This window comes from Pteropus alecto, unplaced genomic scaffold, assembly GCF_000325575.1.
Source record: "Pteropus alecto unplaced genomic scaffold, ASM32557v1 scaffold109, whole genome shotgun sequence".
Lineage (NCBI taxonomy): Eukaryota > Metazoa > Chordata > Mammalia > Chiroptera > Pteropodidae > Pteropus > Pteropus alecto.
The window spans coordinates 10,206,032-10,232,104 of NW_006494608.1; the positions used below are offsets into that span (position 1 = coordinate 10,206,032).

At 35.5% G+C, this 26,073-nt stretch overlaps 1 protein-coding gene and 1 non-coding gene across 2 annotated transcripts; both read right to left on the minus strand.

Moving 5' to 3' along the window:
- Positions 1-96: 96 nt before the first annotated feature.
- Positions 97-14,292, minus strand: PMPCB (peptidase, mitochondrial processing beta subunit). The gene is made up of 13 exons (XM_006925392.3): positions 14,136-14,292; positions 13,008-13,148; positions 12,163-12,249; positions 11,404-11,533; positions 6,846-7,044; positions 6,386-6,465; positions 3,617-3,729; positions 2,583-2,726; positions 1,765-1,925; positions 763-848; positions 598-686; positions 361-436; positions 97-270 (listed from the first exon to the last, which is right to left on the minus strand). The coding sequence occupies exons 1-13, from the start codon at positions 14,235-14,237 to the stop codon at positions 206-208; spliced, it is 1,473 nt and encodes a 490-aa protein (XP_006925454.1). The 5' UTR covers positions 14,238-14,292; the 3' UTR covers positions 97-205.
- On the minus strand, positions 11,894-12,035 carry LOC112473594. The gene has a single exon (XR_003044072.1). It is a non-coding gene; the product is annotated as a small nucleolar RNA SNORA12 (small nucleolar RNA).
- Positions 14,293-26,073: the final 11,781 nt, after the last annotated feature.

Below are 26,073 nucleotides of genomic sequence, written 5' to 3' on the forward strand. Positions count from 1 at the left end.
TATGGTGATAATTTGAAAGTATGCTATCCAAGATAATTTCTCAGAGATCTACTGTTCACTTATCCTTCGAAAGTTTGACACAGTATTTCATTCGAATTTCCAAGTATATATGTTCATTTTTATTTTTAGGGGTTGATAGCTTAAAACTTGCCAGTCTGTTAATTTCATAAATATACATGTTCAAAATATTTTGATTAAGAGCATTTTAATCACGAAGCCAGCACATGTTACTGCGAATCCGGTTAAAATCTGGTAGTTGCTCAATGGGACCTAAGGATTAAAAGGAAAGATAGTTAAAACTGACTAAAAGGAAAGTATTTTAGCCAACTTTCTGCATAAGAGAAAAGGATCCAGGCTTACCAACAGCAGCGATAGCTGGACTCTTATCATAAATATATTTGGTACACACTTCTCGAATTGTCTCAGCATTTACAGCCTGAAATAGAGAAGATACTAGCATTCAGAGCTTTTTTTAGTAAAGACAAATTCTATATCTGGAATTTTTTAGAGCAAAATCAGGATTTATGATACCTATTTTGAGCTTTTGTAACAAGAATCTCTTTACACAAGACCCAACAGTATGTAAGAACTACTTACATCAACTCTTGCTTCAAGCTCAGGGATGGGAATTCTTCTATTATAGCATAACATCTGTCTACCAATATCTTCACAAATTGGAGTGGAACCTGTTTAAAGAGAAAGAAAAACTTATTGGAATACAGATCAACCGTATGAAAACAGAATTTATGTCTTTATTCTCACCATCGAGTTGCAGCAACATGTTTGTTTTCAGAAGATTTTTGGCTCGTGCAACTTCACTTTCAGTGACACTTGTACAGAGTCGTATCCTAAAAACCATTTGGAAAAAAAACAAAAGTCAAGTATTTTGAATATATGTGTTTTGAGTTAATGACCTAAAGAAAGATATGATGCTATATTCTACACATTACAGCACGATGGACAAGTGATTATGACTTCACCTTGTAAAAACTTGAAATTAATGATCCCAATAGCTAAGCAAAAGCTAAACTGTTACTGATTATTTTCACAGTATTGTTGATTTCTGAAAAATGATATGACTAGCAGACAGAAGTTCAATACAATATGAAAATAGGCTGACCATATTTTGAGAAATGCTATTATCATTCTTCAACTTCACGAATCCCCATCTGTTAGGATCTGATACACCAGAGGATAAGTCAATGGGTCACTGTTTCTCAAAAGAATCCAACTGAGTTTAACTTAAACCTAATAATTCAACTAATAATTATATCTCAGTCAACCAGCTTTAGAGAGATGTAAGCCATTTAAGAATGGTGGAGGTAAGGAAGTGGTAGAGTTCTCCAAGAAGCTGTGGGCCTTTCTGCCTGTCTCAACGTACTAGTTTTGACTACAAACACTACATTTTTCTTTTAGCAGTGGCAACTTCTGATTCTTTTTCATAACACTGCCTTTCCAAGCCAAATAACTTTTAGAGATATTTTCCAAACTTCTAGTTGGCATTTCATCATTTTTAACTTTTAGGATCTCACTTCTAAAGTAATCTTAAATAACTTACTATAGTATGAATCAGTTCAGCTTCACGTAACTGACTTAAAAGAAATATCTGTGATCTTTCAAAACATGGCAGCCACTGCTCCTTAGTCTTATTCTTTTTAATTAAATGCTAATGACATCACCATCAAAAAATTATCACCATCAATAGTATAAAGAGGAACTAGTCTAAAATGTGAATTCTAGGCAAGATTTAAATTCTCTTCTCACCATTCTTTTTGAACAGTGTGTAGCATGTCTGCAACAGTGGCTGGTTCACAAACCATATAGATGCCCCATAATCCTGTATCTGTGTAGGAGGTGTTGAAAGACTGGAAGCTATGGCAGAGGTTGCCGTGGCAGGTGAGCTGGGCCAGCTTGCTAGATAAGTTCTATAAGGAAAAAATTGTCCAAGAGAATTACAGGTATGTGTCCAAATTACCAGAAAGAAAAATAAGATGTGTAGCAAACAGCAAATGCCCTAAAAGGCTGAATTTCTCAGTTTTAGCCATCAACATCTCAACAATGAAGTTAAAATTCACTGAGATTAAGAATTATCTCACCAGCCCACATACCGAGAAATTCATGATGTAAAAGCAGTGAATCCCTATAATTAATATAGTAGTTGTACCCACTTATAAGACATTGCTGTTATCAACCCAAACTGTAAGGCTCTTGGCTACGTATACTTAAAGATTTGAAACCTAAGATATGAAATGTATTTTGATGAAATCTTTGAGTACAAATCAGACTTACAGAAGTTACAAAAACAGTAAAAAGAATCCCTTTATCCAGACTCCCTAACAACTGTTATATTACCATGTTTGCTTTATCATTCTTTAATGTATTTTTCAACTGTTTATTAAAATTAGGATATTAACATTGACAGTACTATTAAATTCTTCTTATTCATATTTTGCCATCATCCCACTAATAAAGTTTATGGCAAAAGAAAAAAAAATTTTTTCTTGCCAGGGATCAATTTATATTTTAAAAGTCAAAATTCTATCTTGTCCTTATTATGGAAAATCACATTTAAACTCACTTACCATTCCTCCTCCAAAAGAACGATCCCAGTTGCCAATCAGTGTGTTTGCAACCATGAGACAGATTGTATCTGGATGTGCCCAACCAACAGCTTCAACAGCTACTGCAAGGTGTGCCAAAGGCATCTTGTCATCCCTCACTCGAATCTAGTTAGGATAAAAACAAAACTCTAGTTAAGAATATCACTATATAACATGCTTAACAAGAAAGAAACAAATTCACCAGTCCCATTAATTGCAAAGTTAAAACGCTAACCATGACTTATTTTTTAAAATATTAGGCCTCATTACATTGTATAGTCAATCTAGAAGAATTTTCATGAATTAAGGAAATCAGCAAAAGATCTTCCATTAAAATACTGTAGACATAGCCACCCAATAGTTACCTGGTCAAAGGGAATTGCATTATTTCATTGGTAGAAATCAATCTTTTGTGTTTGTTGATCTGAATTTTTCTATCTAAAGTTAAGCTAATATTAACATAATAGGCTTATTTTTGCACTGACAATGCTAGAGTTCTATGCATCTGCCAACATCAGGCCTCTTTCCAGACACTACTTTAAGCATCATTCCTAATGTGGCCAAGTAAGCCTGTAATGAAGCTTAAAAGTATAGCTGACAAGCAGTAGCTCTGACTTGCTGCAAGTTCTGGCTCTAACAGACCCTGCAAAACACTGTGGGCAGAACAACTTAGCCAAGAGTAACCCTGACATGAAAATCAAAACTTGGGGTGTTTTTAAAAATAAAAGATTACTTTTATACTTATATAAATAGGCATATTACCAAAGAAAAGCACAGCATGGCCACATTATAACATTGCCTTTAAAACCTTGCCTTAGGAAAAATGGGTGATTAAATAATATGGACTAGGAAGGAATATAAACAAATGAGTCCATTCTCTTCCTTTTTTTTGTGTTTCAGTTTATGCCTTTGGTTTCTTCATTTTACTTATTAGAAATATGCACATTTTGTACACTCATTCATAAATATAACACAAACTCAAAGGGCTAACTACTATCTTAGAAGGCTTGCCGTACCTCACTTCCTGTGAATTTGCAGGGAGGCAGGGCTGGTATTTCTCCTTTGTGTGTGGACAAAGTGTCACCAAAATGAAACTTCGCTAACTCAAGCAGTTCGTCATGGGAAACTCCTAAATTGAAGGAAAATATTTTATGATACTAGTAGCCGTACAATCTAAAGCAGACAAATAACTGCCAATACTTCAGCTTACAGTAAGCTCAAGGTGATATAATGTGATGAGTTACATATGAATTATTTTCACTCACTAAAATCATTTAAGAGTAAGCTCATATAGCATACTTTTCCCCTTGGTATAAGGCTTGGGGCTGCATGGCTTTTTCATTCTGTAGAGCATTCAACAGTTTTCATCAACATACCAGTGGATTCACAGCTAAGCATAGGAGAGCTTGAAAATACCACACTGCATACAAAATCATGTTATATTAAGTCATTAAAACTAGTAAAAAAAGAAAAGGGGGGGGTGACTTTAGTGGGAAAGAATATAAATTTGAGCCCTAACACTTAAAGTTGGATACATGGATATGATTCATTCTCTCACCTATGCTATCAGAATTCAGGTACAAAATAATTTCATCTAAATTTCTGAATAAATCCATAGCTATCCAAACACTACTTGCCATCCAAAACTTAAGAATTACTTAGATTCTATGTCTCTTACTATCCAAACTCGAGACCCAAAAATTCAGTCAGTGAAGGATCCTTAAACAATTATAAACTTAAAAGACAAATTTAGGTATGTGCAAGTGCTTTAAAAAATATTGCCATGAGATTTCTTTAAATGAAACATTCTATTACAATATAAAAGCACAACTTACACCCATATTTTCCAAACCTGTGGTATAAAACAAGACAGTGTATGCTTGTACATTTTCAGAATCCCTATGTAGGAAAGCCACCTTGGATATCAATCCAAAGGGTGACGAAACAAGAAAGAGCCTGGTGGTAAAGAAGGACAGAGTGAAACACGAACATGCACAACCGTTCTCAGCACCTGGTAATTGCTTCCACTGTTTTCAACACCTTCACCTCCTGGTTGGATGTTCAAGATACTCAGCTCCTGCTCCAACACCACTTCTACTTACCTCTATCCAAAAAGCAGGGGGAAAAAATTTTTTTTAATGAAGCTAGATCTGACCTATTTCACTGAATTTAAAATGCCATTGTTTACAAGGCAAATCATCATTTATGTATCAATAAGACAAAATACTAATTAAAGCCATTAACTATAAGATATCCCAACTTTAGCAATGTCAAAGTGAACTCATGAAATACAAGAAAACTTGTGTCCTTATGCCACCAACAATGGCAGAGACAATTCCAAACAGCTTGGTTGTTGAGGTCCCATCTAACCAACAGTCTTCTCATTTCTCAAGAGAATTTCAGAGTATACTGCCTGTTATACAAAGGTAACATGATTGTGATTTAGCTGAGAGCCACAATGAATAACACGTTTGAGAGATTTAACCTTTATTTTCAACTTCATTATTCCCAAGTAATTAGCTCAGAAGTCTATCTGGAGCAACTAGAATTTTAACTTACTGTCATTTCTAAAGGGAGAAAAATTAACACAAAAGATTTACACTCCATCTATCTTCACTCTGCCCAAAAGAGAAAACAAAACTGGAAACCAACAAAATGTACTGTTTGCCCAAATTCAGACTTCCAGGAAATCTAACAGAATCTATTGTGAATTTTCTTTCATTCATTGGCTTCAAACAAGTCCCGAAAAAAGGCTTGTCCTGATGCCACCTGCATATTTGGATTCCCATTAACCCATTTCCTTTTTGCCCCAAGAATCCTTATCGGCAGCACTTGCAGCTATAGCATTTACCCTGAGATAACTCACGGGTTACAGTCCTAATAACCTTACCCCCAAAGTTTGCCATGAAATATCTCGCTTTTATTATTATTTTCGCATCACTCTAGTATATTGATAATCTTTGGAAACAAATGACATCATTCTATTTATAGCATTCTGTTTCTAGTAGTGGCATTTTCATTTACCAAATATAGTAATTCTCAATCACTGAAAATGTCAAATCCTAGAAAACTAGCATTCCTACTGAGGAGTTAACATCGTTCTCGAACAGCTGTTAGCTGAAGAGTCATTTGATGAATCCAATTTACACATACATTTCTGTTACATTAAGATTAGAGCCAAGTTCTGTTTAGAAATAACTCCAAGAACAGTTTTTATATTTTATTTTCACATTGAAAACCAGTCAGATTTGCTTCAGCCTCAAAGAGCATGTTTATGAAAAGTTAAATTAAGCCCAGCAGCGAGCTGCACTTTTTTTCCTAAATGAGAAATGGGTTAAACATTCTCATGGCTCCCTATGTACTTCCCCTTCTCAGTAATTAGTAAATCTACTGAATGAATGAACAAATGAAAGAATTAACATAACACACCCATTCCATGCCTGACCAAGGATGAAGTTAGTTCTTAATAATTTAAAATCTTGACAGATTCCCAAACTGTAGAACATATCTTCTCCAAGTGTCACTGTCTCCCAGTTCACTCATGTGCCCTTCTCTTGCAAGTAAATTCCATTAGGTATATAAACTTATGTATTAGAGTCCATACGGTTTTCTATTAAAAAACTCTATTAAAGAGAAAACGGAGGGAAATTCTGGTTCCCCTTACACAACATATTAAATAATTTGCTCTGTAAATACTCTTAGGACATCTCCCAATGGGATCAAACTGATAAGCACATCACTAATGACTATGGTTTTAACAGTTATAAAAATTTAAATCAACTAACCTCCAGCAGCAGCAAGTACTATCCTTGGCCCCTTATAATGTGTGGTTATATAATCCACTAAGTCCTTACGATTTATAGATCTATAAATGGAGTAAGAAAAGCAATATTAAAAAGAAATTAAAAAGCACAGATCTTCACATAATATACCTGAAATTAAAATAGACCTTAAAGATATTCTAAGTTAAATGCAGTCGGAAAAAAAGATGTTGGCAGCAAGTATCAAAGAATTTCAATTTTTTTATATCAAGAAAAAAGATATCATCACTTGTTTATTCCAGAAAAGTTAGGAACCCAGACACCTGTGAGTCAAGTGGGGCTAAAGTGTAGCTAGCTAAAATTTCATTTAGATTATCAGGAAGAAAAAAAAATTACTTTTTGAAACACTTTTTGAATGTGAATGTTAATTTTCACAACTCAAATTTTTCTCAAAAAAAAAAAAAAAAATCAGAATTATACCTACTTGATATTTTCAGTTGGTCCCAAAATTGTCCGTCCAAGTGCAGTATTTTGATAAGCTGTGGCATGAAGATAATCAAAAACAACTTCTTGTAAATTGGTTTCAACTTCCTGCATCTCTCTAAGGATTACTCCACGTTCACGTTCAATCTCTGCTTCCCCCAATGTGCTGTTCTGTATTATATCAGCAAGAATTTCTACAGCTAATTGAAAATAAAACATAAGAAACACGAAGAATCTTAATTTTCACTATTAAAATCTAGTAAACTAGTATCAGAAACCATGATACTGACCATCACTCAATATTGACTAAATAGTTAAACTGGGAAGAAACCATTTTTTCTATATATTCGATATACCTAAAATGACAATATTAAAATTAAAAATGTAAAATATAAACCCTGTGATAGAGAAGAACTTGGGGAAAATTCCTAAATCTGCCAGAGGCCTCACATTTAATGACTCTACCTACAACCACTTCAAAAATGCCATAGAAATCTGCACATGTGTAAATTGTATAAAAATTACAAAGTAGAAAATTAGAATATCTCAGTATGTACAAAGAGTCCATATCACCCAAGTACTCACTATTCAATTCCCACAGCAATGAGGCTGCTACATAAAGAAGCCAAGAATCATCATAATCTAAAATATGTCCCCAGTGAACCACTAATGGAATTAGTGTCTTAACAATATCCTTCCTTACTTAATCCCCATCTGGTCAATGTTGGCTAAATTCTTATCACCAAAGTCACTGATAAATGATGATCTAATGGAAATGGAGCAGTTAACATATGAAGAAAAGGACAGGTACCCCAAGAGATACATATGACTACCAAAGGATTAAAAGTCACCCTTGGGGAAAACTGATGAAATCCTCAAATATTTATATAAAAATGACACTAATTTGCAAAGAGCCAAAAACAAATGGAAGGATATCATATCATGCTGTTAAGCAATTTTATCAGAAAAATTATATACCTCTTCAAAAAAAACCCTTATCTACTCTTGAATATCGAGTACACAGTTACAATCACAGTCTAAATTTTAGTAACTATAAAACAATCATAACATTTAATTTCATTTTTTCACTCTACTGTAAACTTTTGTCAAATTCACCTCAAGAGACCTGTCTCAGACGTATTATGTTCAAATACCAAGGATTTTCTGTAATTAATTACCTCTGTAGACTGCCCCAAAAGACAAAACATATTACTAAAGTAAGCTGGAATGAGATCGTGACCAAAGAGAAATAATTCTCTGTAAAACCAAATAAAATCCATCTTTCCAGACAAGAGAACGAGAGGCTAAGATGGGTGAAGAACCTGAAGACAGACAGGACAAGTAATTCTGTGTGAAGACCCTCCTTTATACGGGACTGGTAGTCTAGACTGGTACTTGCCAAGGTGGGAAACTCATAATTCCTAGTTATTATGATTTAATATTATTTCTTTTTAACATATATTTAATATCATGTTAGCAAAGCAGTACCTGCATTTAATTTATAAATACACCTATGTTGGGAACATATGATCAAATCTTACTGATAATGATGGGTGATCATAAAAGTTTGGAGACTACTAGTCTAAACATCATACATTACATTAGACTTTACCCGACTAAGGGGATAAAAACCTCAAGCAAATCCCCAAGAGGGAGCTGCTTCAGAGAGCACTTCCACTTTGAATTCCTCTCTGCTTTTCCACTCCCACTAGCAGGAGCTGTCCTTCCCAGCCAGAAGCCAGGAGGGTAAAAAAAGAAGTCCACTGCCTTCTCTCTTCCTTTTAGTCACCTTTTTCGCTTTCCCTCCTGTTCTCTGTGTAAAAAAGTAGAGGGACAGACTCAACTGAACAACCCTTAAAGCAGCCTGGCCTAGCCCTTTGTTCTTAGTCTCTAAATAATCCTATGGGCAAAAACTTTCTCAGTAAGTAGATAATATATACAAAATATAATACACAAAACTACTTGTGTAAAGTCTCAAACATTATTAATGAAAAACTATTAGGAATCCATATTCCAAAGTAATGAAATTACCTACAACTAAACCAAGACCTTAAAGAGTTATAATTTCATCAGTTAGCACTAAAACTAGGAACTTCTGCTTATTAATTCTACTACTGAGAAAATGTTTTGTGTGATAACTTTAAGAAATTAAAGCACTCTACAAACATGGTAAATACAACAAACTGCTCTGTTATGGTGTCAGAATGATTATTTTATTTCTACAAAATAAAATCTATTTTCTTGTTTTAGAACAAGAAATAAAAGACATCCAAATTAGAAAGGAATAGTAAAACTGTTACTATTTAGGGATGACATACTTTATATAAAAAACTCTAAAGACTCTAATAATAAATTCAGTAAAGCTGCAGGATACAAAATCAATACTCAAAAATCTGTTAGATTTCTATACATTAATAATGAACTTATAAGAGAATTAAGAAAACAATCTCATTTACAACTACATGAAAATAATTAAATACCTAGGAATAAATCTAACTAAGGAAGTGAAAGACCAGTACACTGAAAACTGTAAGGCATCAATGAAAGAAAATTGAAGACACAAATGGAAAGATTTTCTGTGCTCATGGACTAGATTAATATTATTAAAATATCTGTACTACCTAAAGCACTATACAGATTCAATGCAAACCCTATCAAAATTTCAATGGCATTTTTCACAGAAATATAACATTTGATCTTAAAATCTGTATGGAACCACAAAAGATCCTGAATAGCCAAAGCAATCTTGAGAAATGAAAACAGCTGAAAGCATCATGCTTCCTGATTTCGAATTATATTGCAAAGCTATAATAATTAAAAGTTTGGAAAAAAATAAAAATAAAAGTTTGGTACTGGCATAAAAACACACATCAATGGAACAAAATAGAGGGTCCAGAAATAAACCCACACTTATATGGTCAAGCCAAGAATAAACAATGGAGACTGGATAGTCTCGTCATTAAATGATGCTGGGAAAATTGGACAGCCACATGCAAAAGAATGAAACTAGACCGCTTTACACTGTATATAAAAATCAACTAAAAATGAACTAAAGACTTAAACATAACACCTGAAACCACAGAACTTCTAGAAGTAAACAGGCAGTAAGCTAGATATAAGTCTTGGCGATGATTTTTTGAATCTGACACCAAAAGCAACAAAACCAAAAACAAACAAGTAGGACCACCTCAAACTAAACTTCCGCACAAAAAAGGAAATCATCAACAAAAGGCAACCTACTGAATGAGAGAAAATGTCAGTAAGTCATATATCTGTTAAGGGGCTAATACGCAAAAAATACAAAGAAATCAACCTAATTAAAAACTGGACTGAAGATCTGATAGACATTTTCCCAAAAACATACAGGTGGCCAACAGGTATACATGAAAAGGTGCTCAGCACCACTAATTATCAGGGAAATACAAATCAAAACCACAATGATGTTACCTTGCACCTGTTAGAATAGCTACTATCACAAAGACAAGAAATAGTAAGTGTTGGTGAGGATATGGAAAAGAGAGAACACTTGTTGGTGAGGATATGGAAAAGAGAGAACACTGCTGGTGTGAATGTAAATTGGTGCAGCCACTATGGAAAATAGTATGGAGGTTCTTATAAATATTAAAAATAGAACTATCATATGATCCAGCAATTCCGAGAAATCCAAAACACTAATTTGAAAAGACATATGCATCCCTATGTTCATTGCAGCATTATTTACAATAGCCAAGATATAGAAACAACCGAAGTGTCAATGAATGAATGAATTAATGAAAAAATTGTGGTGTACTGTATATATTCAATAGAATGTTATTAAGCCATAAAAAAGAAGGAAATATTGCCATTTGCAACAACATGGATGAACCCCAAGGGCATTATGCTAAGTGAAATATGTCAGAAAAAAACAAATATCATATGATTCCTCTTATACATGAAATCCCCCCCCCAAAAAAAACAAAAACAAAAATAAAAACTTAAGCTCATAGATACAAAGAACGGATTGGTGGTTGCCAGAGGTGAAGGAGGTGGGAGAAATGGGTGACCTATTTTTATTTTCAGTTTAAATAAAATGAAAAAAATTAATGGAAAGGAAAATAAGAAACGCACTCCAGGATGAGGAACTAGAATGTGCAAATACAATTAAAAAGTAAGTAGGTTTTGTTCAAAAAACAAAGCCAGTAGTCAGTAGATATAAAATCTCTTCAAGTTTATAGAAATAAAAAAATTCGGATAACAGGGTAAAGTGAGGAGGGGAAAAAAACAGTAAGCAGTAATAAATGAATACAAACAATTAAAAATGTTTCACTATACAGGTATGGCTCTGGAGGAAGTATTTTTGAACGAAGCGTTAGGGCCTGGTTTGCATAAGTCTTGCAGCCCATAAATATTTGATATCATTTATCATTTTGGGAGAAAAAATATAGATGCCCCTCACCCAATTTGGTTCATTTTTTTTCATATTTCTAGGGATACCCTTTCACAACAGACATAATAAAACAGTATTAAACTATTTAACTCTTGTGAAAATTATATATCTGCAGTATAAATAACAACAATACCTCTTGGCAAATCTTTAGAGAATGCTTTGGCATAATATACAGTTTGCTCTCTGGAGGTATAAGCATTGAGATGAGCACCCATGTTTTCAATCTCAAGTTCCAGATCTAACTGGGATCTTTTTTTGGTGCCCTGAAATAAAAGAGGAAAAAAATTATGATACTTTCCTTTATCCCACATCTGTTCTAAACACTTTGAGGAGTAAGAAGCCATAAACCTAGGTCAGTTTCATGCAAGTATTAAATTTGGTTTCTAAAATACATCAGGCTTAGAAATCATGGTACTTTCACATGACCCTATATCACAAGAGAACATCCTTGTTTCAACTCTACAGACCAATTATCAGTAATTATTTCAGATAATCTGGAATTTTTTTTTTTTTGCTAGTCCATCACAGGGGTGGAGAAACACCCCTCAGAAGAGATTCTCCTCAGACCAGACAGGTCTCTGTCAGTCTGTCTGTAAGGGCTTAAACTTATGAGGTAGCCTGCCACATGTGGAGCCTACCTTTGATGTAAGAAAGGTTACAGAGAGATTCCTTTGTCATCGAACTTTTGCCAGCTCCTATATATGTGGCAGAGTCAGGCTCATTTGAAATCTTAACAAATGTGCCCGAAAGAAAAGCACCACAATTGGAAAAACTTTTTAAATAACAAAAATAAAACATGCTATTGAAATAGTTCTCCTTGCCTCAGCATGAGATTTTGTGCTTACTGTCTCTTGAAAAAATGCATTTTTATAAAATAAGTCTTACAACTTGCCTTGAAAGCCATATGCTCCAGAAAGTGAGCTGTTCCATTATTCTTCTCATTTTCATATCGACTTCCAGCATCGATCCAGAGCCCAACCTTAATGCGACCAAGGAACAATTAAGTAAAGCATAATTTTCTTTCTTTTGGGGGAATGGTAGTGGGGGGAGAGGGCAGGCTCCTTCCTTTTTCTGACAAATGCTTTCTAATCTCAACACTAAGGTTTTCTTGACTTGAATGATTGACGGTATATTCCTATGAACTATGAGATTTAAAAATGTTGGTCATCAGGCTCTGTTGGATGCTACAAATATCTACTTGCCAGCTTCACTGAAGACCTAGATTTTCAGTCCAACTTGTACTACAGCCATTAACAACTATAGTATAAAGAACATGAGAGGTTGTCAAAAAATCTAGGTTCAAATCCTGGCTCTGTTATGTATTAGCTGAGTGACTTTGGACAGAACTATTTAACTTCTCTGAACTTGTTCCTCAACTGTAAAATGGGTGTGATGATGCCTCCTAGAAAGAACTGTTTTAAAAATCAAATAAGACAATATATGTAAAAACAGCTGGCACAGAGTAGCCCAGCAAATACACCTCTTTCATTACTTCATTACTATGAACACTACTAACAAGAAATAACACAATAATAGGTTATAAGAACCAGATGTAGACATTTAAGAAGGGTACCCCGTACAGAAGTACCACTGATTCACAAGTGAAAATCACCTGTCAAGGCAAAATAACTGCCACCATTTTTCAACCACCTGCCAACTAAAAAGCTTAGAGTAAAACCAACATTTTGCTCTCTCTCATGAGAAGTCAATCAAGCAGTGGTTGCCTGAATCACTTACTGTGCATGTTGAGAGCCCAGAATCTTCAGAGGCCACTCTGAGGCCATTTTCCAAACGTGTTACACGTGTTTCAGGAACATTCAGAACAACTTGTGTAGCAGCCTGTGTACTTCTCAATTTGTTCCCTCCAAAATATAATGACTGAATGGGGGTGGAGGGAGGAAGAAAAACACATCATTATCCAGATAATAAATGTTGGTTAAAAAACCAAATCTATCTCAAAGACATTCTATAAGTACTCCTTCCTCCTCAACATTTGTTGCACTGGGATCCATCCCTTTGCCCAGCCTAGGAACCACACAACCTCCTAAAGCCAGAAACACACCTACAAACGCGCTGCTCCCTTAAAGGAGCAGTTGTTACCATTATCCAGAGAAAAACTGCTTTTATTTCAATATCTCTCCTAGAAATGTCTAATATTCATTATAAAGGGAATGAGCAGGGAAGCCAAGAAGGAGAAAAAATTAGATCGGTGTGTTCAATGGTCGAGAAAAGCGACAAGTTTTGGAAAAGGTAGAAAAAGAGAAGAAGTAGGGCAGATATACTCTGGCTGATTGACTTGCTGACTATGGACTATTTGCCTGTTCGCAGTTTTTCTTTTCCTTTATACGTATATTAAAGTACCAAATACCCTGAAGAAAACTAGGGGCTCTTATGAGAAAAATGCATGTACAAACAAAATTTCCCTTTAGCTACCCTGGGGTTTGCAGGATGCCCACCTGAGGGTAAAGAAGTTCAGTCAGGCAAAAACAGTAACCATCTCACTCTTTAATTCCCACCCCACCCCCAATTTGCAAACACTGTGTTTTCAGTAATCAATCCGCAGTCTCCATGACTTCTCAGTAACTGTGGGGAGAGGTAACCAAGGTCATCCCACACGTCACTGGCAAGTCATGCGCAGCGGGTGACTAAAGCATGCCCAGCCCCGGCAGAAGTTAAGCGTCCCAGGTCGCCAGGTGCCCCGTGGGTCCCCGTCGAGGCGGTTTGGCCCGACCCGTCGGTGGGGGTGTGAGGCGCCGACGCCAGCGGCTAGACCCCATGCCCGTGACTAAGTCCGCAGCGCAAGGCTGCGCGGGAGAGGCCTGGCCTGGTCCCGATGGGCACCCAGGTAAGGGGAAGAAAGCTCACCCGTCTGGCGGCGCCTCCAACCAAGAACTTCTCGGTGAAACCCCAGAGCCGCCGCCGCACCGCGGGCAACAGCAACGAACCAGCAGCCGCGGCCGCCGCCATCGCTGCTCAGCACTGGGTGGAGGATGTGCTTCCGGGGTCGTGACCTGGGGTCCGAGAGGAGAAAACGGACACCACCTTGTGGACTTGATGAGAATGACACTCCTCAAAGCGGCCATGGAGGGAATCGACCTGGGCATGGTGCTGAGCGGTCTACCCCAAATAATACCCGAGAGAGAGTCTGTAGAAGTACCTTTATCTTCAAGTTATTTCGATCGCCTACGGCGTGCAAGGCACAAATGTGGAGGAGTTAAAGGTAACCTGGTGCAACATATTATCCCATTGGTGGCTGAAATTGATTGGAAAAAGTGGAATAGGCTCCATAACTGTCCTTAAAAGAAAGCATCTAATGGGAGTGACAGGCATAGTGAGAGAAGGAAGGATATATCAGTGTCAACCCTTATTCACTCTTCAACCCTTTACAGACTGGCTCATTTCATTCCCTAGAAATTGCACTTGGTGAGGCCACTAATTACTAAGAAATTGCACTTGGTGAGGCCACTAATTAATAAAGATGGACACTTTACAGACCTTATCTTACAGTACTGTTGGCAGAATTTGACATGGTAGATCTCTTTGAAATTTTCTTTTCTCATTGAATCTGAGTTCCCTCTATCTCATGATACCGTTTCTTCACCTTCTTGGGCAGTTCTTTATTTACAGATCTCTTAATGAAACTGAAAAAAGAAAGCACTGTTCTAACTGTGCTATTCTTATGCTCATTTTACAAACGTGGAAACTGAAGTAAAATAACTTGCTGTAAGTCACCATGCAAATAACAGGCGGTCTGGCTCCAAAGCCTGTGTTCTTAAACACTACACTAGTTTGCCCTAAAAGTTAATGTCCCCAGGGTTCTGGACTTGGGCCTCTTCTCCTACTACACATTCTCCCTGAGGGGTTCCATTTCCACCTTAGGACTTCCCTGACTACCCAACCAGCCCTTTCTCTTGAGTCCAATGCTTGCTTAACCATTCAGTTACAACTCCATTTGAATATCCCATTGGCACCTCAATATCAACTTGTTCAAAATGCAATTCACTGTCTTGCCACTAAGTCTCTTCCTGTATATCCAATGTGAAACAGCCAATGGTACTTCCGTTCACCCAGACATCTAAACCAGAAACTTGGATTTCATTTTCAAGTCAAAGTCAAATCAGAACCCCAATGAGATATCATTTCACCTCTACTGGGATGGCTAAAATAAAAAGATAGACAATAATAAATGTTAGGGGAAAGTGGAGAAATGGAACCCTTAGGAACTACTGGGGGGAATGTAAAATGGTATGGCCACTTTGAAAAACAGTCTGGTGGTTTCCCCCCAAAAATTAAACATAGAGTTACTATTTAACATAGCAATTCCACTCCAAGGTATATACCCAAGAGAAATAACACATATGTCCACTTGTATACTAATAAATCATAATAGCCAAAAGTTGGAAACAACCCACATGTTCATCCACTGATGAGTGGCTAAGTAAAATTTGGTATATTCATACAACAGAGTATTAACCAGCAATAGAACAAAGAACTGATACATGCTACAACGTGCGGGAACCTTGAAAACATGTTGAGTGAAAGAAATATATATATATATATGTATGTCTGTATATATATATGTATGTAGAAACAACCCATGTTCATCCACTGATGAGTGGCTAAGTAAAATTTGGTATATTCATACAACAGAGTATTAACCAGCAATAGAACAAAGAACTGATACATGCTACAACGTGCGGGAACCTTGAAAACATGTTGAGTGAAAGAGAAATATATATATATATGTATGTCTGTATATATATATGTATGTATGTGTATTTTTAGGCCCTTGGCTCTAAATATTAGCACTTTATATACACATACATATATATGGGTGCCCAACGGGACCACACAACGGGACCATATATATGTATGTATATATACATACATATATTTTTTTTAATGACATTGGTTAACAAAATCCAGTAAGTTTCAGGTGTACAATTTAGCAGTAAGGCATATATATATTGCATAGTGTTCCCCTCCCATAGTTAGATTTCCTTCTGTCACCACATATTTGACCCCTTTTACCCCAACTACCTTCCTCCTCCCCCCTCCTCCCCTACCCTCTGGTAACCATTAGTTTATTGTCTATGTCCATGAGTCTCTGTTTGTTTGTCCTGTTCATTTGTTGTTTTTAGGTCTATATCTCACATATAAGTGATATCGTGTGATTTTCAACGTTTTCTGTCTGGCTTATTTCGCTTGGCATGTTTATCTGGAGGTCCATCCATGTCGTCGCACATGGCAGTATTTCGTCTCCTCTTATGGCTGAGTAATATTCCATTGCATATACGTATACCGTTTACCACCGCTTCTTTATCTATCTGTCTTCCTAAGAATATTTAGGTTGCGTCCCCATCTTGGCGACTGTAACTAGTGTATAAGAGTTCCTTTTTCTCCACATTCTCTCCAACATTTGTTATTACTTGTACCGTTGATTATAGCTATTCTAACAGGTGTGAGATGGTATCTTATTGTGGTTTTGATTTGCATTTCCCTAATAGCTAGCGACGTTGAGCATCTTTTCATATATTTGTTGGCCATTTGTATGTCCTCTAGGGAGAAGTGTCTGTTCAGATCCTCGCCCATTTTTTGATTGGATTGTTTCTTTTTTTGTTGTTATTGAGTCGTATGAATTCTTTGTATATTTTGGATTTTAGGCCCTTATCAGAGGTGTTGCTTGCAAATATATTTTCCCATTCGGAAGGTTGTCTCTTTACCTTGTTGACGGTTTCTTTTGCTGAGCAGAAGCTTTTTAGTTTGATGTAGTCTCATTCATTTATTTTTGCTTTTACTTCCCTCGCCTCTGAGGTCAAATTCATAAAATCCTCTTTAAGTCCAAGGTCCTTGAGTTGAGTTCTTATGTTTTCTTCTATGCATTTTATTGTTTCAGGTCTTATATTCAGGTCATTAATCCATTTTGAGTTAATTTTGGTGTGTGGTGATAGATAACAGTCTAGTTTCACTCTTTTGCAGGTGGCTTTCCAGTTTTCCTAGCACCATTTATTGAAGAGGCTTCCCTTTCTTTGTTAAAAATTATTTGCTCATATAAACATGGGTTTATCTCTGAACTCTCAATTCTGTTCCACTGGTCTGTGTGTCTGGTTTTCTGCCAATACCATGCCGTTTTCATTGTTGTCTCTTTGTAGTATAATTTAAAGTGGGGCAGAGTGATGCCTCTAGCCTCGTTCTCTTTTTCTCAGGATGGCTTTGGCAATTTGGAGTCTTTTGTGCTTCCAGCAAAATCTGATGATTTTTTTGTTCTATTTCTTTAAAAAATGCTGATGGGATTTTGATGAGGATTGCATTAAATCTGTATAATGCTTTAGGTAATAAGGTCATTTTAACTATGTTGATTCTTCCAATCCAAGAACATGGGATATCTTTCCATTTCTTTGTATCTTCTTCGATTTCTTTTAATAGGGTCTTATGATTTTCATTATATAGGTCCTTCACATGTTTCGTTAGATTTATTCCTAGGTGTTTCATTCTTTTTGTTGCTATTGAAAAAGGAATTATTTTTTCCACTTCTTTTTCTTACACTTCATTATTAGAGTATAGGAACCCTATGGATTTTTGAACGTTGATTTTTGTATCCTGAGACTTTTTTTTGCTTATTGTGGAGTCTTTAGGGTTTTCCATATAGAGAATCATGTCATCCGCAAATAGTGACATTTTGACTTTGCTATTTGGATGCCTTTTATATCTTTCTCTTGACTGATTGCAATTGCTAAGGAAGCCTATAATTTAAATGATATATGAAAGACCACATATTCTATGATTTCACTCAAATGAAATGTCTAGAATAGGCAAATCTATAGAGAAACAAAGTAGATCAGTGATTGTCTAGGGTAGGAGGAAATTGGAGGGTTGGAAGTTGACAGCTAATGGGCATAGAGTAGACTTTCTTTTTTGAGGTGATTACAGTATTCTAAAATTAGTGGTGATGGTGGCACAACTCTATGAATATACTGAAAACCATTGAATGGTATACTTTATATAGCATGTAACTATATCTCACTAAAACTGTTACTATTTATTGGACAAATGATTTGAATAGATATTTCTACAAAAAAGGATATACAATGGCCAATAAACACATGAAAAGATGCTCAACATCATTAGCTGGCAGGAAAATGCAAATCAAAGCTATAGTAAGGTACTATTTCATACACACTAAAACAGCTATAATAAAAAAAAGACAGACAGTAACAAGTGTTGACGAGAGAGAACAAGGACAAATTGCAACCCTTATCGTTGCTGGTGTTAATGTAAATGGTTCAATTGCTGTGAAGAACAGATTGGCAGTTCCTCAAAAAGTTAAACAAAGTTAATAATTCCACTCCTAGGTATATAGCTGAGAAATTAAAACATATTTCCACATAAAAAATAATATATAAATGCTTATAATAGAATTAATCATAACAGTTAAAAAATGAAAACAACTCAAATATCCAATGGAATATTATTCAGTGACAAAAAATAATGAAGTATTAATACAAGTATGGATGAATTTTGAAAACATTCCATGAGAGAAGCCAGTCACAAAAGGCCACATCCATTTATATGAAATGTCCAAAATAAGAAATGCATAGAGAAAGAAAGCAGATCAGTAGTTGTTAAGGGCTGGAGGCAGGGAAAAATGGAGAATGACTGCTAGTGAATATGGGTTTGTTTAGGGGTGATGAATATTTCTAGAGTTAGGTAGTGGTGATGGTTGTATAACCTTATGAATATACTAAAAACCATTGAATATTACATTTTAAAAAGATAAATTCTATGGTACATAAATTATACCTCAATTTAAAAAAAATACCCCAAATCATCACTATTTACATTAGGATAACATTGTAGATATCTTTCTATGCATGTATATGACGAGAAATATAGACTTATGGATGGATAGATGGATAACTACATTGATTGAATACGCAATACTCTTTAAAAGAATGAGATAATACAATAGATGTTATGTTTATTAAAAAGTATCTAGATAGCTTCCCTTTGTTCCTCACTTTTCCTTTTCCACTCTATTTTGTGCTTTAGGGGGCTGACCTGCATAGACTGCTTGATGCATCAGGTTTCTAATTGAGTTTAGCCAATGAAAGTCACCACAGGACACAGGATCCTAGAGAAGTAAGGTAGATGCATTTATCCATCACCTTCCCCAGGGGTTGACGCATCTCTCTATCAAGAGCTCAGCTTTCTTCATACAGCTATCTTCTCTGTGTTCTAGTGGCCTTTCTTTTCTCTTTTACCTTTGAGGCTAAGTGGACACAGGACTCTTATTGCTAGTTCTGGAATACTATACTCCTTCTTGTTGGTTTCTCTAACCCTGCCCCTACATTTGTAAATAGTCCCTTTACTAAACTCTCTTCAAATTACCCCATTTGAATATACCAGGAACTAGATTGATATGAAGTTTTAAATTTGTGTTAATCAGTATTAGTATAAATCAGCAGTACATTTAATATTTATTCAATTGTATCAGGATTAAAACTAATTCAATAGTATTATTATCAGTCAATATTTAAATTTACTTTAATAGAAGGAAAAAGAAACTAAAGTAAAACTGAAGGAATTGTTGAATTTCAAATATTTCCTCACCACAAGACATATTATTTCCAAAAAGCTAGTTTGTTAGAGGTCAAGAGCTATTGTTTAAACTGAAATATGTATATTTTTTCAATCCTCTCTAAAGATTTTAAAATACATGTTTCAATCTAAACAGTAGCTCTTGACTCCAAGTTTTGAAAGAGAAATGCATTTGAAATCTTATATTTCCTCTGGCCTCATTCTTTTATCTTCTGATTTTTATTATTATTATTACTTTGCATTACTCAAATTTATCCCATTGATATTCTGTTCTGTAACTATCCTTCCCATAATTGTTTGGTATTGGTCATAATATTTAAATATATAAATGTTTATCACCAATCCTTTTATGTGGACTTTTTTTATTACTGAGTTTTTTATATTGATAAATCTTTTAATTGACTAAATTTTATTGTTGAATAATTAATGCTACTTTTGTTGTTTTGAAAGTTGCATCATGGATGTTATAGTCTTTTAAATTTTTCATGTTTGATAATGTCTGATTTTAGCTTTATACTTGAATAGTATTTTATCTGGGCCTAATGTTCTTGGGTCACATTTTAATTTTCTCCTAATTTTATAAACATAGCTCCATTATTTTCTTGAATTGAATACTGAGGCTAACCAGATGTTTTACTGTCCTTAAATATGCCTTGCTGCTCCATTATTTTCTTGAATTAAATATTGTTTTGGAGAAGTCCAAGGCTAACCAGATTTTTTACAGCCCTTAAGTATGTCTTGCTTTATCTGTTTGAATACCTAAAAATTATTTTATTCTTGAAGTTTAGTAGCTTAACTAGGGTATATCTTAGTGTTGAGTAATTTTTGTGTTGAATGGAACACAATATGTTCTTTGAATCTGTAGATTCACTTCTTCCTTCATTTTATGAAAATTCTCTTTGGATACATCTTCTGGCATTCCACTCAGTGGGTTTTTTTTATTCAGGAATAACAATTATCCTTATGCTGAATTGTTTTATCTGTTGTTCATATTTATTAGCATCTCTCTAATTTCTCAAAGCTTTGTCATTTTCACCTGCATCTGTTATGATTATCTCAATCCAGAAATAGACCTAATATATTTGTTCAACTAATTTTTGGCAAAGATGCAAAAGTAGTTCAGTGGTTGAAGGATAGCTTTTTCCACAAATGATGCTGAAGCAAGTAGATATTTCCAGGCCCCCCTCCCTCCAAAAAAAGGATTTTGACCTAAACCTCACACCTTATACAGAAATTAATTCAAAATGAATTACATAGACTTCTACATGTAACACTACAACTTTTAAAAAACACACAGAATAAAATCTTTTATTGTAGGGCTAGGCAAAGAGTTTTAGATTTGATATAAAAAGCATAGTCCATTAAAAAAAAACCTAATAAACTGGACTTCATCAAAATTAAAAACGTTTGCTCTGTGAAAGACACTGTTAGAGAATGAAAAGACAAGCTACAAGGGGGATGGAGGAGGTCAAAGAGGGCAAAGGGGTATATGGTAGCAAAGGAGACTAGACTTCGGGTGATGAGCACCCAATGCAATATACAGATGATGTATTATAGAATTGTACACTTATATAATCTTATTAACAAATGTCACCTCAATAAATTTTAAATTAAAAAAAAAAACGAGCTACACGATGGGAGAAAATATTTGCAAGCCATACATGTAACAAATGACTTGTGTCTAGGGTATATAAAAAACTCTCAAAACCATAAAAAACAAACAATCCAATTAGAAAATGGGCAAAAGACATAAACAGATATCTCACTGAAGAAGACATACAGATGAAAAAAGCTTGTGAAAAGATGTTCAACATTATTAGCCATTAGAGAAATGCAAATTAAAATCATGTGATATCAGTATACATATAGCAGAATGGCTCAAGTAAAAAATAGCAATAGCACCATATGTTGGTGAGGATGCAAAGGAACAAGATCTCTCATATATTGCTGGTGGGAATATAAAATTCAAGAGTGGTACAGTCATTGTGGAAAATTGTTTGGCAGGTTTTAAAAATAAAATAAAATAAAATATGTGCTTACTATATAAGCCAGCAATTGTACTCTTGGGCATTTATCCCAGAGGGATAAAAAACACCTACATGAATATTAATTTTAGTTTTATTTATAATCGCCCAATACTGGAAAAAAAAAAAAACAAATATCCTTCGAAAGGTAAATGATTAGACAATAGTACATCAATACTATGGAATATTACTCAGCACTAAAAAGGAAAGAACTCTCAATAAATGCAACAACATGGATGGACCTCAAGAGAATTATGCCAATCTTAAATCTATATACTATGATTTCATTTATATAACAGTCTTGAAATGACAAAATTATAGAGGTGGAGAAGAGATTAGTGATTGCCAGGGGTTGATGTGGGGAGGGGAGGAAGACAGGGACAAGAGGGGAGGTGAATATGGCTATAAGAGGGTAGCATGAAAAATCCTTGAGGTGATAGAATTATTCCCTATCTCGAATATGATGGTGGTTATACAAATCCACACATGTGATACAACAAATGAACGCAGTAAAAACTGACAGAGTATAAAGATCAGTGAATTATATCAATTTCCTGGTCATGATATTTTATTGTAGTCATGTAAGATGTCACCTTTGGGTCAAAATAGATGAAGAGTACATGAGATCTCACTGTGTTATTTCTTACGACTGCGTGTGAATCTACAATTATCTCAAAATAAAGAATTGAATTAAAAGAAAAAATGAGGTTACATTTACAAAAAAAAAATTATTGTGGGAGGAAGAATTTGGGAAGAGTACGACTTTCTACCTATTAACTATCATGTATCACAATCACAAATTCAAACACACACACGCGCGCACACACACACACACACACACACGCGCATACTGGCCACAGAGATTCTTACACAAATTGAAATAGGAAGAGAGATTCAGAACTGTTCATCTGGCCATAGCTAACAAGGTCATAAAGGGAACAGCAAATGAATTGGAGCAAAAATATCTTTGCATGTTTCATAAAGCTTTCCTGATCCAGCATTTTCCACAATGACCTCCTGGTGAAGAGGGAGCAATTAGTGTGCTGAGATGTATAATGTGACAGTTTAAGTAGCTGCCTGTGTCTGGCTGTGGTGCGGGCAGCCTTTGTGCCCAGTCTGGTCTCGTTGAAGTGCTTCAGCTTTATTTCTTTTTGTTCCTTGCCTCTTAATGGAGGTTATTCTGAGTGGAAAGTAGATCCTGAGTTGAATGTATAATCACCATGGGAACTGAGGCCACAATCAATTCCTGGGAAGGTGGCTCATGGCCCCCACATGTCTAATTTCAAAGTCCTTCTTGTGCACTTTCCTATGATCTGAATGTTCCTGAGTTTGAGTGAGTGTGTGTATGTGTGTTTGTGTGTTAGCTGATTTGTCCTTAAGGACAAAGGCAGAAGAAAATGTAATTCGCTTATACAAACAATTTCACATTCTTCGAACTTCTGGTTTGTGCTTAGTAACTAGTATTGAAGAAGAAAAGTAATTTCTGAAAAATCTGAACTGCCACTTACCCCATGCAGGTCACCATTTCTCTTCTACAGGAAACTAAGTTCAGTATTTATGATGCTAGCAAAATCTGATTTTCTGTCTTCCTCACCTTTATTTTCTCCTGGTCTAGATGATTCCAAATTGGAAGGATCTTTCTGTATCTAGTGGCCTTTCTGGGATCCTTAAATCATTTATTGCTTCCTCATTTTGTTCTTCTCTGTTGTTCATTCATTTGGTATTCCTTAACTCACACAGAATTGATGTGTACTGAAAGTTTCTGTCCCTAGTTTCTGTTCACTCCACAAACCTTCCTAAAGATGCTGTCTTTCCTGTAGCAGAGACCCACAATGCCTTCTAGACAAATGTTCTGCTCTCCATGTCTCCAGTGGTACATTTAGGAAAGACTTAAACTTGATAATCTTCAAGAGAAGAGTCTAAGGTGCTTGGTAAAGTAGAGAGGGGATGAAGTAGACAGAGTTTAAGATTTAATTTAATGTGAGGAAAGCTCCAATAAACACCTAAAAACAAATTTGCAAGAGTATGAAATTGCCTGGGTCCCAAGATGCCATTCTTCACACATGGGAATAAGATTCTTACAGAAGTAGGTTGAATATATTTTCAACATTTGCTCAGTTTATCTGGTATCAAAGAAAAGAATAACAGGTGATTCCAAAACTGTAGGGATGATGATTCGCCAATTAATTTAGATTTTCAGGGAGAGAAGCTAGTCAGGTCAGTCTGAATATGAATCTGTCTTCCTGGGTCTCCTGCACGCACCTCTTCCTTGTTACTCCTGACCAATTTCACCTAATTTGGGTGAAGATCTCTAATCCTGAAGTAGGAATTTACTGATAAACATATATATATTTTTAATTTTTACTAAATCCATAAGCTGACATGAAACTTTTTTCTATTATTGATCTCTCTTAGTCTCAGTTTGTGGTAGGCAGAATTCTAAGGTAACCCCCAATGACCCATGCCCTTGTACAATCCCTGTGGAATCTCACTCCTGTGATTAGGTTACATTATATGAAAGATGAAGGGATTTTTCAGATGAAATTAAAGTGCCTAATCAGTTGAGTTTAAGTTAATCAAAAGTCCTCGGTGGACTTCACGTAATCAGGTGAGCCCTTTAAAAGGTCTAGAGGTAAGAGATTCTCGTACTGGCCTTGAAAAAGCGAGCCACCAAAATTCTCTAGCTGCAAGGAAATGAATTCTTCAAACAACCATGGGTACTTGGAAGAGGACTCCTAGCCTTAAATAAGACTCCAGCCCTGATTGACACATTCATCGCAGCCTGGTGAAACCTGGAGCAGAGTGTGCAGGTAAACTGAGCGCAGACTCCTAACACTCGGAGACTGTAGGATAATAAGTGTATGTTGTCGTAAGCCACTAAGTTTGTGTTCACTTGTTATGCAACAGTAGAAAACGAATACACGATTTAATCTCCAGAAGTTTGGCTGGCTGTTGCAGAGTGGCTGTTTGTTACCTTGCTTTTTTGCCAGTCTCTTTTAGTATGCCTTACCAACGAACAGGGACAGACAAAAGAGAAAGCACCACTTAACACGGCTTTAAGCCTGTGTTTTGCACATAATGGACAAAAAGAGAGAAAATAGTATAAATATAAATTCTTACCTTGGTCTTCCATTAAGATATAAAACTTTTCCCATCATACACAAGTCATCACCAAATTCTGTTGATTCTGCCTCCAAAATATATCCTGAGTCTATCTTTTACTTTCATTCCTCATTCTGCCCTAGTATAAACCACCATCGCCTGTAGCCCAGACAACTACAAACCAGTCTCCTATCTGGTTTCCCATATGGGTTTCTGCCAAGGACCCTCACTAATATAGGGTCCCTCTGAAATGCTACCATTCTAAGCCTTGATAGCGAATTTCTCAAGTGCTTTTTGAAATAGAAAGAGATAAAACAAAAGCTGACTACACAGGCAATTAAACTATAACTGATCCCCAAAGTTTTATAACAATAGTAATAAAGAAGTATTGTAAAAAATGAAACACATAAAAATTCCCCTTGTTCTGCTATGACTACTTTGTCAGCATCAGCATTTGTGAGTCAGCCTGAAATGTTTAATAAAAATACATACAGTGTCTCAATAACTTCTGCCTAGAGCTTCTTTTTAAGTCATTGTAGCAGCAGATAGGAACTGAAAAAATAGACCAGGCAAATAAGACCAGAAGGATTTTACAGGAATCAAGCAATATTCTGCTTTATACATTCCTTATAATGTATATAAAGTGTTTTCAGTGTGTGCATTTCTTGAATAACTTCATAAGTGGGCTGTGAATTGAAATTTTTATATCTATAGGTTACCCTCCAACCAATTAAGGTGAAAATAGGGTTTTCTTCCTATGATTAATTGCTGAGCAATAGCCTGAAGAGCCTTCAGGGCATGGAATTGAATCTTTTGATTTATAGGGGATTCTGGTTTCAGTAAAACACAATGGCTGCAGATTGCTTTTGAAATTGTTGATTAGGATTTTCCTTCAGGGAGAATCTGGCTGAAACATTCACAAACACACTTTTTGCTTCTAGACATTAGCTACCAAGAATGTTGAAAGACTCACGAAAAGTAGGCCTATTACTTTATTTCAAATCAGCCTGCTTCTAAGATAATAGGAACTTTCTCAGGCATAAAAAGATAGTTTGAATGATTCATGGGAAAGAAATCCT